Source organism: Pseudopodoces humilis, chromosome 28 (genome assembly GCF_049639895.1).
Source record: "Pseudopodoces humilis isolate 2021_Gansu_Grassland_sample_001 chromosome 28, ASM4963989v1, whole genome shotgun sequence".
Classification (NCBI taxonomy): Eukaryota; Metazoa; Chordata; class Aves; order Passeriformes; family Paridae; genus Pseudopodoces; species Pseudopodoces humilis.
In genome coordinates this window covers 453,267-466,638 of record NC_142227.1, presented here as the reverse complement: position 1 = coordinate 466,638, position 13,372 = coordinate 453,267, and the positions used below count along the sequence as shown (strand labels likewise).

Here is a 13,372-nt window from a genome sequence, read left to right as displayed (position 1 = left end):
CAATAAATTCCCTTCCAAATCCTCAAGCACCGGGAAGAAGAGGCAGAGGTGTTGCCACGTGCCTGCCTGCGTGAGGACGTGCCGCATGTCGCTGGTGGCTGCAGAGGTGCCATGCAGGCAGCTGGGACGTGCAGGGACATGGGGACACGAGGGTGCAGCAGGGAGGGTGCCACAGCCTGTGCCCTGAGCTCAGCCCTGGCAGTGCCCAGGGCCAGGCTGGACAAAGCTCGGAGCAACCTGGGGAAGTGGAAGGTGCCCCTAGGGCAGAGGGTGGAACTGAGTGGGCTTTAAGGTGCTCCCAACCCAAACCAGTCTGGGATTCCATGACAGCATCTGCACCAAGCGAGGAGATGCTGCCCCACCTGCCCCAAGCTCCTTTCTCCCTGCAGGGCCCAGGGGCAGGCCTGGCTCCCAGCAGAAAGAGCCAGTTCCAGGCTGGAGCAGGGGGTGCTGGGCAGCTCCATCTCCCCACCCAGGAGCTCCCAGCTGCGGCACGGGGCAGCTCTGGCGTGTCTGGCACAGCCATGGCTTTGCAGCTCAGCCCAGAATGCACCAATTTAGCTGGAAATCCAGGAAAACCCTTCTCCTGCCTTGCCAGCACTGGGCACAACCTGTGCAAGGTTCTTGAGGATCCCAGCAAAGGCTTCTTTCAGCATTCCCACTTAGCACAGGCAAGGCTGGGGCTCCTTGGCTGTGCCCAAGGGTAGCTCTGGGTCTCCAGGCAGTGCCTCAGCAGCTCCAGGCAGGCAGGGAGGGCTCAGGGAAGGGGCAGGTGCTCTGCTCCTGCCTTCCCAGCAGGAGAGGCCGCTCAGCAGCCGGTTACCTGGAGTCTGGAAGTTGATTCGCCTCATTTCCACGGGATCCTTGGGGTGGTGGGGCGCGATTTCAGCGTTGTTCAGGAGGCACTTGGTCCTGGGCTCTGAGTCTTTCCTTTTGCTTCACAACAAACCCAAAAAGAAACAAAAGAGACCAGACAGAAAAAGCAGCTTAGCTTCTGGGCCTTGTGGTCTCGGCTACTTCTCAGCTACTCATGCTCAGGCAGAGCAAAGCTCCCACCGAAAATCAAAGGTGCAGCCAAGGGTGTAAGTACACATCAGAAAAGGGATGAGGTTAGGAAGGCTTGTCAGTGCTACGTTCTAGGGGTTGATAATGGCCTGGGAGCCCCTCAGCAGCTTTCAGGAAAGTCTGGAAGTTCTCCTCTTCTCCCAGTAGCAGCACAGACTGGCAGCCAGAGCAGCTGAGGTGCTGTGAACTCACTCCTCACCCTCCCTGCTCAGAGCAGCCTTCACTGAACTCTGCAGAGCAAAAATGTTCCAACTCTGGCCAAGCCATTTCCAGCCTGAGAGAACCACAGCCAGCAGAATCATCTGGAAAAGTACAGAGCTCCTGGCTGTGACCTTGGATGTCGAGCTCTGATACTGCTGCTGGCTTGCTCAGGAGCTCTCAGAGCTGCCCTGCTGCAGACAGAGAAGTCAGAGCAGCAGTTTTCAATCTTTTTTGAACTGCAGAACCCTAAAAATCTGGGTTCAACAGAGTAGACACATCCTCTCCCAGTACAGCTGTGCCTGCTGAGATCCACCTCTCCTTGCCAGGAGCCTGCTCCAACCTGCCAGCTGAGGTTCCTCATATATTCTCCTCCAAACGGGTTAGGTTAGCTTAGGCAGCTGAAAAAGTCTTTGCTGACCTGCCTCATTCTCCTTGAAGAGAATTTAGAAGCAAAGCCAACCAGTGCTGACCTCAAGATGTGATAACTTCTTGCAAAGGAACAGTGTTGAGCTGCTGGGAGCTGCACTTCTCCAGGGAGCAGAGAACATCACCCCGAGGCTTGGAAAGGAGTCCCAGCCCTTCCAGAGAGCGGCTGGGGAGCTCCTCACCTCTCCTGCTCAGGGCACACAGAAGCCTCCAATGATTTGCCTGCAGCAGCAATGGCAATTCCTTAGGCAGAGAGGAGGTTATCCAGGACATTTTTAGCTGTCCCTTGATGTCATTAATAGCCAGGAGAAGTGGTCTGAGCCCTGCCAGCACTGCATGGGGCAGCATTTTGGAATGACACCACTTTGCAGTTTGGGAGCAGTTGATTTTTGCTGCAGTTCTGAAACTGCTGTTAACAGTTCATGGCCTGAGCCCTTCAGTTACTTCCACTGAAAGCTCTTCCAGTCTTGGAAATGGCTGGGAAAAAGTCTCATTTCTGCAGTCATAAACACACTCTGTCAGAAGCCCTTGGCTGAGGGGGCAAGAGCAGCTTCTGCCATGGGACAGGGACAGCTCAGCCAGCGAGAATCCTGCCTGCAGTGTGCCTGTGTGGAGCAGCCAGACATGCAGAAACCCACTTTCACCTCTGACTGCCACACAAATGAGAGCTTCTCTGCTCCATTAACCCAACACTTTATGAGCCATTTACTGTCACTGCTGCTCAACCTGAGAAAGGGCCATTTCATTTAGGAATGGACAAACAGGAGAAAACTCAGCTTGCTTTGCCTTTTCTGCCCCAATTCAAACATGGTCCCAGCTAGTCTGACATCTGTGAGGACAGATCTAGAGGTGGGAACTGCACCAACAAAGTCCCAACACCACACAGCAAACACTGCTTAACACACAGCAAGCAAGAACCTGAAGAAATGGCAAATCTGGTGCTCTTACCTGTCTGGTTTGCTGTCCAGGAAAGCAGTAAGTGGAGAGAAGACAAGACAAATGTTCAGGTTAGAAAGGACTTGCAGAGGGAAGGGGGAGCATTTGCTCAGCTCTAACCCTGGCAGCAGAGGTGGGACCAGCAAAGGTCACCCAGCCAGAGGGACACACCCAGAGCAGCCTCACAGGCAGAGGCCACACTCCTGTGCATGAGGGAACACACCTGTGCTGTTCAAAGATGGAGCAGGGCTAGGAGAGCTCCCCCCACCCTGGGAATGAGCTGTCCCAGCTAAGGACACCTCTGCTGGCCACTGCCACCTTTATTTGCTCAGCCCCTGCTTCCCCTCCTGGCCCCTTCCCTTGCCTTGTGTGTGCTCAGGGGACCCCCAGTTCTCACCGTGAGCTGCTCAGAAAGCCAAGGGAAAGGGAGACACTTCCAGGGGCTGTCCCTTCTCCCTCCTGAAGACTCACACCCTGCTCCTGTCTCCCAGCTCCAGCAGAAAAGCAGTCTGGGAGCAGTGGAGGTCTCTGCTGCCCCACAGCTCACAGGTGCCTTCCCTGCATCCCCCTCACTGCCCACGGGCACAGGGAGCATGGGAAGGGGTGCCTGAGGCTGCCAGCAGCACTGCTGGAGTCCTGACACACCCACTGCACACAGAGCAGTGTCTGTGGGACAAGCACAGCTCTCCTGACAGTGCCATGGGGCAGAATCTGCAGCAGCAAATCCCTGCAACCCCCTGCTAATCCCTCCTGTCCACACACTCCCGTTCCAGCACTCGTGCCTCCTCTCCCCAGTGCCCAAGGCAGGATTTCCCTTGACCAGGACAGAAATTCCCTTTAGGGAACCCTGGGAACGCTCAGAACCGTCTCAGGTGTGGGCAGTGAGCAGCTCTTACTTTTTGTAGAGCAGGATGGCGATGACAATGCAGATGATGAAAACCACGGCCAGGACAGGCCCGATGACCCAGATGAGCCCCTCCTCACCATCGATGATGGGCTGGGGGTCAGGGTTGTCCAGCTGGATGGGGTCAGAGAAGGGACTGGCAGCGTAGGTCTGGAAGACAGGGAACAGGGTGGAACACAGCTCAGGGATGGGATGGGCACTGAGGAGTGGGCAAGCACACGATATTCCACAGGATGAGCTGCTGCAGAGGATGTGAGCTCTCTGCAGCACAAACCACTGGGGACAGGGAAAATGCCCTGCTCAGCCTAGAGAAAATGCCCTGTTCCTGAGCTCATCAGGGCTGTCTTCCACTTCCAACGCTCCAGTGAGACACCACGGAAAGACCACACTCCTGGGAAGCTGCAGCCTGCCCCGTGCCTGTGGCTCACTCTGCTGTTAGAGATTCAGCTCCTTCTGTTCCACCACAGCCCTGAGCCCTCAGTGCTGCCACAAACACACAAACACCTTCCCCAAGCTCTCATGTAACCATCTGGATTTTGACAGTCAAGTGGGATTACAGAGCAAGAGGGAAGGGATTAAAACAAGAATTAATGCTTGGTCTGGTGACTGAAACAAACCAACCCTGACAAATAAATATAAAGTAGTAAAACACTGTGTGTGTCCTCTGCTGCCTCTGCACTGAGTTGGGCCCTTGAGGAGGATCAGAGGCACATTCAAACCCTTCAGAGTCCTGACTAAGGGTCAATTCCCATCCTCCACAGGAACTCCAGAAGCTGAACAGCACAGAGAACTGGCATGGCCTGGTTTGGGAGAGCAGCCAGGGACAGGACAAGAACAGGCTCTGGGTCCTTGAACTCCATCAGCTCTGAGCAGGCTGGAATGCTGCTCCACACTCAGGAGCTGCTGTGGATCCAGGCCACTGAGAGTGAGTTTGCAGCACCTTGTTCTAAAGCAGAAATTACCTCAAGCTGCAGTAATCCGATTGAGAAACCCATTCAGGAGCGTGTCAGCCTAATCCTTTAATATCAAAAACACAACTAAATATTTATTGGGGGAAAAAAACTCTGAAAACCCTTAATTTCCAATAGTTCCCTGCTACAATTCCATAGGGGGATTTAAAAACAACAAAGTATTAGGTTGTTTCCCATTGTGTGTGAGGGAGGAGGCAGGTAAATATTAAAACAGTTGTTTTCATAAAGCCATGTACAGCCCCAGTGAAAACAGCAGAGATGCTGAATTGGTAGAGAGAACTTGTAATTTTCCATTAAAAAATGCTCCCCTCTGTGCTTGGACATGAACTCAGCAATGCCCAGAGTGTGACAGGCTCTTGGGCAGGATGTCTGCGGTCACTGCTCTGAAGAGTTACAGAACAGCCTTTAAAGGAAATTATTGTTCAAGAAGGGGTTTGACCCAGGGCTCTCTGAACTCTTGTGCAGTCCTGAGGGGACAGCTCAGTGCTCCTCCCCTTTCTGGACTCCAGTCTGGAGCCACAAGTGTTCAAGTTCTGTCCACAAGGACTGGGACAATCACAGCTGCTCGCGTCCTTGGTGCTTGGAAGAGACGAATGCAGGCACAAGCACAAGAGCCACATCCAAAAGCTCCACAGCTGGAAGGAAAAGCCCCTGGAGGATGCCAGGAGGGCAGCAGGGCTGTGGCAGCTCCCTGGTCCATCCCAGGGATGGGAGAGGCCCGGGGGAGCAGGCAGCACTTACAGCCTCGGGTTCCTGCAGCACGGCCAGGATGAAGAGCACGTATTTCTGCCCCGGCTCCAGGGCTCTGTTCTCGAAGTTGTCGTAGTGCTTCATGTCCCCCAGGATGAAGTGGGAGGGCAGGGAGCGGAAGCGGGCGGCGATGTAGGGCTTGGGGAAGTCCAGCTGCCGGGAATGGCGCAGGCTCCGGCGCCGGAGCCTGGCGATGTTCTGGACCAGCTGGAGGAAGCAGAGGAACGCCCTGAGACCCTGGAAAGGAGCAGCAAGGAAAGCCAAACCAGCCCTCCCAAGACTGGCTGCTCCTTGGCTGCCCTGAATGAGGAGCACAGGTAGCCCAAATGTCCCTCCCAGCCCTCGGGTCCCCAGCCCATTCCAGCTGTTCTCTCTCCCCCTAAGCTGAGTCGAGTTTCACCCACACTCACCTCCTCCAGGTCCATCTCCTCAGGGCTGCCCAGGGGGTTGAGGAACTGTCCACCCCGGGACTTCCTCAGAGGCACCACCACAATGTAGAAAGCTCTAAACATTGGGAATGATTAGAAGAAACAGAAGGAATGAGCCACAAAGAAGGGAGTGCACACACTGATGTGAGTTTGCCCAAACTTCCCCACTGGCTCAAGCCCCTTATTTTTTATTCAGCACAGTTGTTGCTCCTGGAATGAGCTGGATTCAGTGGCAGCCCCCAGGCTCCTTGTGTACTCCCTTCACACTTCTCTGGCTTTCCCTGTTAGTTGTGGAAGTGCCTCCAAAAGGAAGCAGTCAGGAAGGCTGGAAATGCAGGGATCACCCTCCTGGTGCTGCCCCTGTGGATTTGTGGTTGTCTCCAGCCATCAGGGCTGACCCCCAAAACATGAACTAAGCAGCCACCCCTGCAGTTAAACAGAAACCTACTGGACAGGCACAGAGCTCTTCACGTCGGGGAGAATCACCACCACGTTGCCATCAGCATCAGGCTTGTGGGTCACCTCTGGCTTCTTGGACAACATGTCAGCAGCAGTCCAGGCTGCCACGTTCTGCTGCAGCCCCCCCATGCTGTTGCCCTGGTTCATCAGCACAAAGTTGTAGAAGGTGCGGGGCCTCAGGTGGGTGATGAGTTTCTTGGTGGTTCGTCCGTCCACGTCGACGTGCAGCCCGTTGTACTGGATCTGTGGGAGGGGAGGAGGTTGTTCCCTGAGCAAGGCTGGGACTGCTCCAGCTCCCTCCTCCCCATCCCTCTGCAGGGAACACGGAGCACCCAGCCTCCGGGTGAGCTCGGGGAAAATCTCCTGCACTCCACTTGCCTTGTATGGGGTAGGAGAGTTGTAATTCTCAGGGAACTCCCAGCTCAGAAGGACAGATGTCTTTGTCACCATCTTCACCTTGAAGTTTTTGGGTAAAACTGTGGAGAAAAAAGTGAGGAGGAAGGGGAGAAAGGAGAAGAAAGGCAGCAGAGGGAAGGAAGAGCAGGAAAGAGAAGGAAGAGAATGTCAAGTGCTGGAAGAGGGGCCTGCCAGGCTGGGTCTGGCTGCGGCTGTAGGAACAGAAGGGATCGCTCCCTCCTCCACTGTGCTGGAGTTTTGCCAAGGTCCATTTCCTAGTGCTCCCTGTCCCCATGCCTAACCCCAGGAGGGCGCGTGGCTTTGCCCCCACACTCTGGGCCTGGGTGGCTGCTGCAGGAACGAGGTTCTGCCTGGCTGAGCATGCTCAGGTGAGGAAAAAACCCATCCCAGGTCACGGCTTGAGGGTTTGTTCTTAAAAATTTTTGCTCTTTTCTTTTGGCTGTTTGCAAAAGCTGAAGAAAATGCTCTTCCCACCTGTGCAGCGACTGGCCCCCCCCTTCAGGTGCCAGTGACAGAAGGTGTCCGGACTTAACTTAGAAGAAAGTGGTAAAAGGGACTTACCTGGCACAAGGCAGAGAGGAGCGGAGGGACTGAGTGTGACACCAGAGTGCTTTGCATTTACTCACGAGCCTGGCTGAGCCTGGCCTGACCTCTCCAGCTCTCTTGCCTCCCGGCACCAGCCCCGGATACAAGGGGACAGAGGGAGGAGAAACCGGTAAGTCCTACCTTGGTCCAGCTGGAACGTCCGATACTGGACGGTCGGGCTGTAGGGCCCGGGGCCTTTACTGGTGTGAGCACGGATTTTAACATCATAGGCGGTGTTGGGTTTGAGGCCGTTGAGGGTGTACGAGTTCTCTGGGGAGGGGGGCAGGTCTTTTTCCAGCAGGTTCCCGGGAGAACCGGCTTCCCGGTAGGCCACGGTGTATTTGACGATGGCTCCGTTCCTCTCGGCCAGCACGGGGGGCAGCCAGCCGAACTGCACCGACATGGACGTGACGTTGCTCGCCTCCAGGATCTGGGGGTAACCCTTGGGGATGTCTTCGGGGGTGGTGAGTTCCTGCACGGCTTCCTCCCCGAAGCCGGCCCGGCTCTTCACGGCCAGCTTGAACACATACGTGGCGCCCTTGTGGATGCTGGCAGCGAGGTACTTATCCTCCTGTGCCGAGAATTCCAAGGTGGCCAGAGGCTCGATGTCCTTGCGGCCGAACTGGAGCCGGTAGCCCAACACCTGGCCCTCCGCGTCCAGCGGGGGCTCCCATTTCACCAGGAGAGTGTTCTCCTCTGTCTGGTGCACAGACAGGATGGGCTTTCCTGGGACTAGGAGAGAAGAGAGACACCTTCAGCCAAGGCAGGGGAGAGGAGCTGCAGAGACTCTTCTGCTGCAGCAAGGGGTTCCTCAAGTCAGCAGCGATGTTCCAGCTCGGCTCCACGTAACCCAAACTGCTGCCACCCTGTACAGGTGGATGGGCTTTAAACAGTTTGGGAAACGAGGAGTGCTGCCAACATGTCAGCTGTGAGGGGCTGACACATTCCTGAATTTATTTTCTTCCCTTTGTTCAGGATGGAAAGGTGTGCACAGCTTCTCCCCCATCCCTGGAACACTCATCCTCTCACCCAGGAGTCCTGACTCCCCACCTCCTGTCCCCACTGCTCCCCAGGGCAGGGAAGAACAAACCTGGGGTCCCCAAAGTCCCAACTTCCCTCCCTCTCCATTACACAGCCCAGCTCATGCAGAGACTGGAACAGACTGGGGCAGGCTGGGAAGCCCAGAGCAGCTGAGGTGAAGCAGTGAGGGATGGAAGGAAGGCTGGGCAGCCCCAGGGCCTGAGCAGCAGGCACGGGGCCAGCTCACACGGCCGGCAGACAGCTCATCGCCCACCTGGGTACAGAAGGAAGCTCAGGCAAAGGAACCAGAGCCCAAAGTGTGTGAAGCAGAGGGCAGGGAGAGCTGCTGATGTCTCTGTGCTGCTCCTCTCCTCTGGAGGAAGTCACAGTGCTGGAGCATTGTCAGTGAGATCCTCTTTACCTGCCAGTGAGCTCCCCCACATTTGGGGGTTCTGGGGAGCCCAGCAGTGCCACATCTCTGCCTAATGAGCCCTGGCACTGCCTGACTGCTAAGCGAGCCCACAGCCACAGTTAAATGACATGTGCAGGCCCAGAGATTCCCAAAGCCAGAGAAAGCAGAGCATTAATTCCAGCAGCTCACGCGTCATTGACACTCAGCTCCACCATTAGAGACCTAATTTCCTTCTCTGTGCCTTGGTATTTCTCCTGGTTGGACAGGAGGAGAGAAAACGGAGTTGGGAGAGATGCCAGCCCTCTCCCACAGCACGAGCCTGCCCACGGGGTGAGGGAGCAGGGCAGGACCTGCTGTGCCAGGGGTCCTGGAAGGGTCACACTGGGGAACCTCTGCCTGCTGCCCCCACTGACACCTCAGTGGGGATGAGGGGATGATGTCCCTGAAACAAGTGCTGTATTCCTTCCAAACTGCCAAAGAACAGCAGGGACGGTGCTGGGAGAGCCAGCCTCCTCCCTTGGGAATGCCCATGGAACACATTAAAGAGAAAAAGAGTGCCATTACCTTTATGTTTCAGTTTTTATCACAAATGTTACTGTAATCAGCTGAGCTTGAAAGTATTACATCTGCACAACAAATATTGTTTGGAAAAAAGGTGAGAAGAAAGTGCAGAGAGGGAGAAGTGTTTTATTTTGCAATTGTTTTGGACAGTAAAGGAGAAAATTAGATGTATTACTGTATTTAAATTCAGCCCCCAGCCCTGAATGATAAAGAAAGAAATCTCTCCTCTCAGAAGGTGTATTGACTCAACACTGCAAAGAAGGGAAGAGTGTTACACAGCCATTTGAAAGAGTTTTTTTAAAAATAGCCATTTCAAGTCAGGGAAAATTGAGTTTTGGGTAATAGCTGCTGTGCTGGAGAAAACATCCCTCTGTGACTGATCACCTAGACTGCAAATCCTAATGGGAAGAGATGAGGGAGGGTGACAAGGGAGAGTGACAAGGGAGCCAGGCAGAGAGAAGGAAAACAGGAGAGGAAAACAGAAAGGGTGGAGAGCCTCGGGAAGAAGGAAAGCAGAGAACCAGGGAGTTAGTGGGGAGAAACACAGGCAGAACTGGACGGGAAGCAGAAGAGGGTGAGTGAAGGAAAGGGCTTTGGCTGGCATGTGCAGGCAGAGCCCAGGTCCCAGGAATGGGAGCCAGGAAAGGTCAGGACTGTCAGAATTCCTCCCTGAACACAGGGCATGTACACAGACAAGAGGAGAGTGGGCAGGACAAGCACCACTGTCTGCCTGCTGCTCTTCAGGTCTTTGCAAGTCACCACCCTGACAGCAGAGCTCTCCTGTCCTCAGTGTACCTGCGTGGGCCACCTGCAAAGCCACAGGCTCAGTCAGACCAGGAAGAGTCACTCTCCTTCTGATACACTGGAATTTGCAGTCCAAGACATTAGAAGTGACAAATTCATACTCTGTTGCGTTTCTGGCTGTGCCTGGGCTTTCCGAAGCGCTGGACAGAAAATTGTGACATTTGGTGAGGGCTGCATGTGAGGAATTAGGGGGTTTCTGCCTTATTAAATCTAATTTTGCCTTTGGGGAAGCGTGGCTCTTGCTGCAAGTCTGTCCTTCAAGAAGGGAGTGAGATGCAAGAAGTTGAGTCTGGAGAATCTGCTTGGCTTTAGGAGCTGGGTGAATGAGGAAAAGGCTCTCACCTGCACCCTTGGTGGTGACCACTTTGGGTTTGCTGCGAGCACCATCTCCCTTCATGGTGTAGGCGGCCACGGTGATGGAGTAGGCAGTCTCCGGCTGGAGCCCAGCAATGATCATTTCCTGTTTGCCAGATGCCAAGGGGAAATCGTGTCAATACTCAGGCCCACACCCAAGAGCAGCTCTCTCCTCCTTGCAGGAGTCTCAGCCCTTTTCCAGCATGCAGGAGCACCAAACCCAAGAGCACGAGACCCTCTGGGGCTTCTGTGGGAAGTGGCAGAGGGGGAGAGCCCTGTTCCCCTGGCGAGGCACTCCCAGCTCTGCAAACACAGCCTGGCTCTGCAGGGCCCTGTGCAAGGCATCCTCCTCCAGATCTGCCTCTCACACACTCCCTGTCTTCACACAAACCACTTCAGCATCCTTCAAAGCTTTCCTCTCCACTCTGCGGCCTCACAGGAGGCTCAGAGGTTTCAGGGAGATTACATTTTTTCACCATTACCCCTCTCTTCTCTCCTCAGAGATATTTTTAATGCCTTCGTAATATTAAAGGGATTGCTTGAATGCAAAGTGCAAGACGACGCATTCCGCTCACGCTAAAGCTCCCTGCTAAATCCCACCCCCTCCTTCCCCATCCTCTATCAGCCTCCCCACACCTGGCTCCCAGGAGCTTTTGTTGAACACTGGCCTCAAGAACAGCCCTTCCCCAGGAGGGATCCAGCCTTTCAAAGGGCTGTGCTGGAAAAGGAACACCCGTGCTAAATCAAACAGGATGACAGCACATGCAGCAGGGTTTTCCCCAAGGCCCCAGAAAGGAGGGAGATGGGAATGTTGTGCATGTTTTATGGCTTTCCCCTCTCCTCACCCCTTTGTGCTTTCAATATTAAATCTCAGGACAGCACTTGGGAAGAATTTGTTAGTCCTGTAACTATTTCCCCGATGGTGAGCTGGGAGTGGAACAGCAGAGCCTTGGAACAGTGGGATTTTGATCAGTGACTTTGGAGGCCGTCAGATGCAGGGACAGCTCTGGCTTCTGGAAGTCAAGAAACCTGTTCTGCTCTCACACCTGCCACTGAGTTTTACTGAGATTTCAGACAAAGGGGCTTTGCCTCCCATGAAACTCGTTCTCCATCCCTCAAAGGGAGGCCCCTCACTTGTGCAGGGCACCTGGCAATCCCCAGGAGACAAACACAGCCTGTCTCATCGTGTGTTAGCTTAGGACCCTGACATTCCAAGGAGAAAATGCTTTCTCCTACTGCTTGGTAGCTGTAGGATTTTGAAAAACATTTATCATTTTAGCAGGAATAGCAAATGCCAAACAGCCAAGCTGACTTTAAGGTACTTCAAAGGTAAAGGCACCAATAATGACTCATAGCTTTGCATCAATGAGTTTCTAAGAATCTTGACCCTTTGAAAGTACAAATTATTTGTTCATACTGTGGTAGCTCAGGACTCATGGATTCTGTATTCCCAATGCTTCCCAGGCTATCTTTTCCAGACCCAAAGCAGCCCATCTGAGCTCCCAGGTCTGGTGGAAGGTGTCCCTGCCCCTGGCTGGCAGTGGAACAAGATGGCCTTTAAGGTCTCTTCCTTAATACAAACTATTTTATGATTCTGATACGTTTAAAGCAGTCCCAAATTCAATATTCCATCTGCTTCCCCATGGAGGAGCAGCAGACCCATCTTTCCTTCAGAGCCAAAGGGAAAACCCTGTGGGATTGCTGCGTGCTGAAGAATGACACGATCACAGAGGGTCACAGAGCAGTGACAGGGAGGGGACAATGCATGGGAACACCAAAAACAGGCTCCAAAACAGGCACACTGGCACTGCAAAAAAAAATTAAAAAAAAAAAAAGGAAAATATCACACCACAACAGGAAGTGGGAGAAGGGAAGAGGCAGAACCAGCATGGGAGGATTTTTATGTTTTTACTTACGTATTCAGCAGTGTCATCTGTTTCCCACTGGGCAGAGAACAAGAGAGGTTTGGCACATGAGAATACAAGAGGGGAAAGAAGGAAAAGACAGAGACACAGCATGAGGAAGGAGTCCCTGAGCAAACAGCCACACAAGGTCAGAAGTTACCGGGCAAGCATGAGGGAGGAAGTAGAGTGGGAGAAATTAGTAATTCCACTGTGGCCTTGGCCTGAATTAAAAGACTTCCCCGACACAGCAAGGGTGGATGGATGGATGGATGGATGGATGGATATTTATCTCAGTGCTGGGACAGCAGCTCACACTCCTCCACAGTAAGTGTGTGGGGGCACAGCCCAGCTGCAGAGAGCCACAGCTCGCCCCAGGTGCCCACTCTGCAGAGCTCCAGTGCCCGGGACGAGCCCCCACCCCTCAGAGCCCCGGGGCTGGGGCAGCTGAGCCCTTACCTGGGCGTCGGCCAGCATGATGTCCTTGATGTGGGGCAGCCCCCTGGCCTCGCCGTTCTCCATGCGCACGTAGTGCACCTGGTAGCCGCGGATCTGGCCGTGCTGGCGGCTCGGCACCGGCGAGCGCCAGAACACCTGGATCGCCGTCGAGTTCAGCACCTCCACCTCCACCTTCCGCGGCGGAGCGCTGGGCACTGCGGGGACAAGCGAGGGCTCCCGTCACCCGGGGCTCTGGGCAGAGCCTGTCCCTGCTCCTCTGGGACACGCACACTGTGCCTGTGAGCCCTGAGCACGCGAGTGCCCAGCACGCACCGCCGGCCTCCCAGGGAGTTCTGTGGGACCTGACCTGCATGGCCCAAACACAGGGATGGGAACAGCCCATCTCATCACCCTGCCCGCCTTCCACAGGCTCCTTTGTGCCCAGCTTGCTCCGATGGGAGGAACCATTAGAGCTCCAGGTCTCGCTCTGAGGGCAAGGCAATTTCCAGGGAGCCAGAAGAGCCCTGGTCCTGCCCGTGGGAGGTCAGGGTGGAGAGGATCAGGAGAGGGCTTGTCCGTGGTGTTCCCTCGTCTCTCTGGCAGGACAGGGGCCTGGGGGCTACAACCACTGTGGAATCTCAGTACAGGAAACAAGAGATGGAATTTGGGTTGAATCTTTGGAAATGCTATAATTACTAATAGGGCATGACAGCTTCATCTACCAGGAAATCCTACTTTCT

General features: G+C 54.5%; 1 protein-coding gene across 1 annotated transcript in view; it reads right to left on the bottom strand.

Annotated features, from left to right (window-relative positions):
* PTPRS (protein tyrosine phosphatase receptor type S) overlaps positions 1–13,372 on the bottom strand; it is an 89,536-nt gene that overhangs the window by 19,033 nt on the left and 57,131 nt on the right. Inside the window, exons 14-24 of the mRNA XM_088067662.1 lie at positions 12,654–12,847; positions 12,210–12,236; positions 10,282–10,399; positions 7,284–7,874; positions 6,519–6,616; positions 6,130–6,383; positions 5,664–5,757; positions 5,245–5,460; positions 3,525–3,682; positions 2,641–2,652; positions 824–936 (exon numbers count right to left, since the gene is read on the bottom strand). Coding sequence (XP_087923788.1) covers positions 824–936; positions 2,641–2,652; positions 3,525–3,682; positions 5,245–5,460; positions 5,664–5,757; positions 6,130–6,383; positions 6,519–6,616; positions 7,284–7,874; positions 10,282–10,399; positions 12,210–12,236; positions 12,654–12,847 — 1,875 coding nt within the window. The remainder of the gene's footprint in view (positions 1–823; positions 937–2,640; positions 2,653–3,524; positions 3,683–5,244; positions 5,461–5,663; positions 5,758–6,129; positions 6,384–6,518; positions 6,617–7,283; positions 7,875–10,281; positions 10,400–12,209; positions 12,237–12,653; positions 12,848–13,372) is intronic.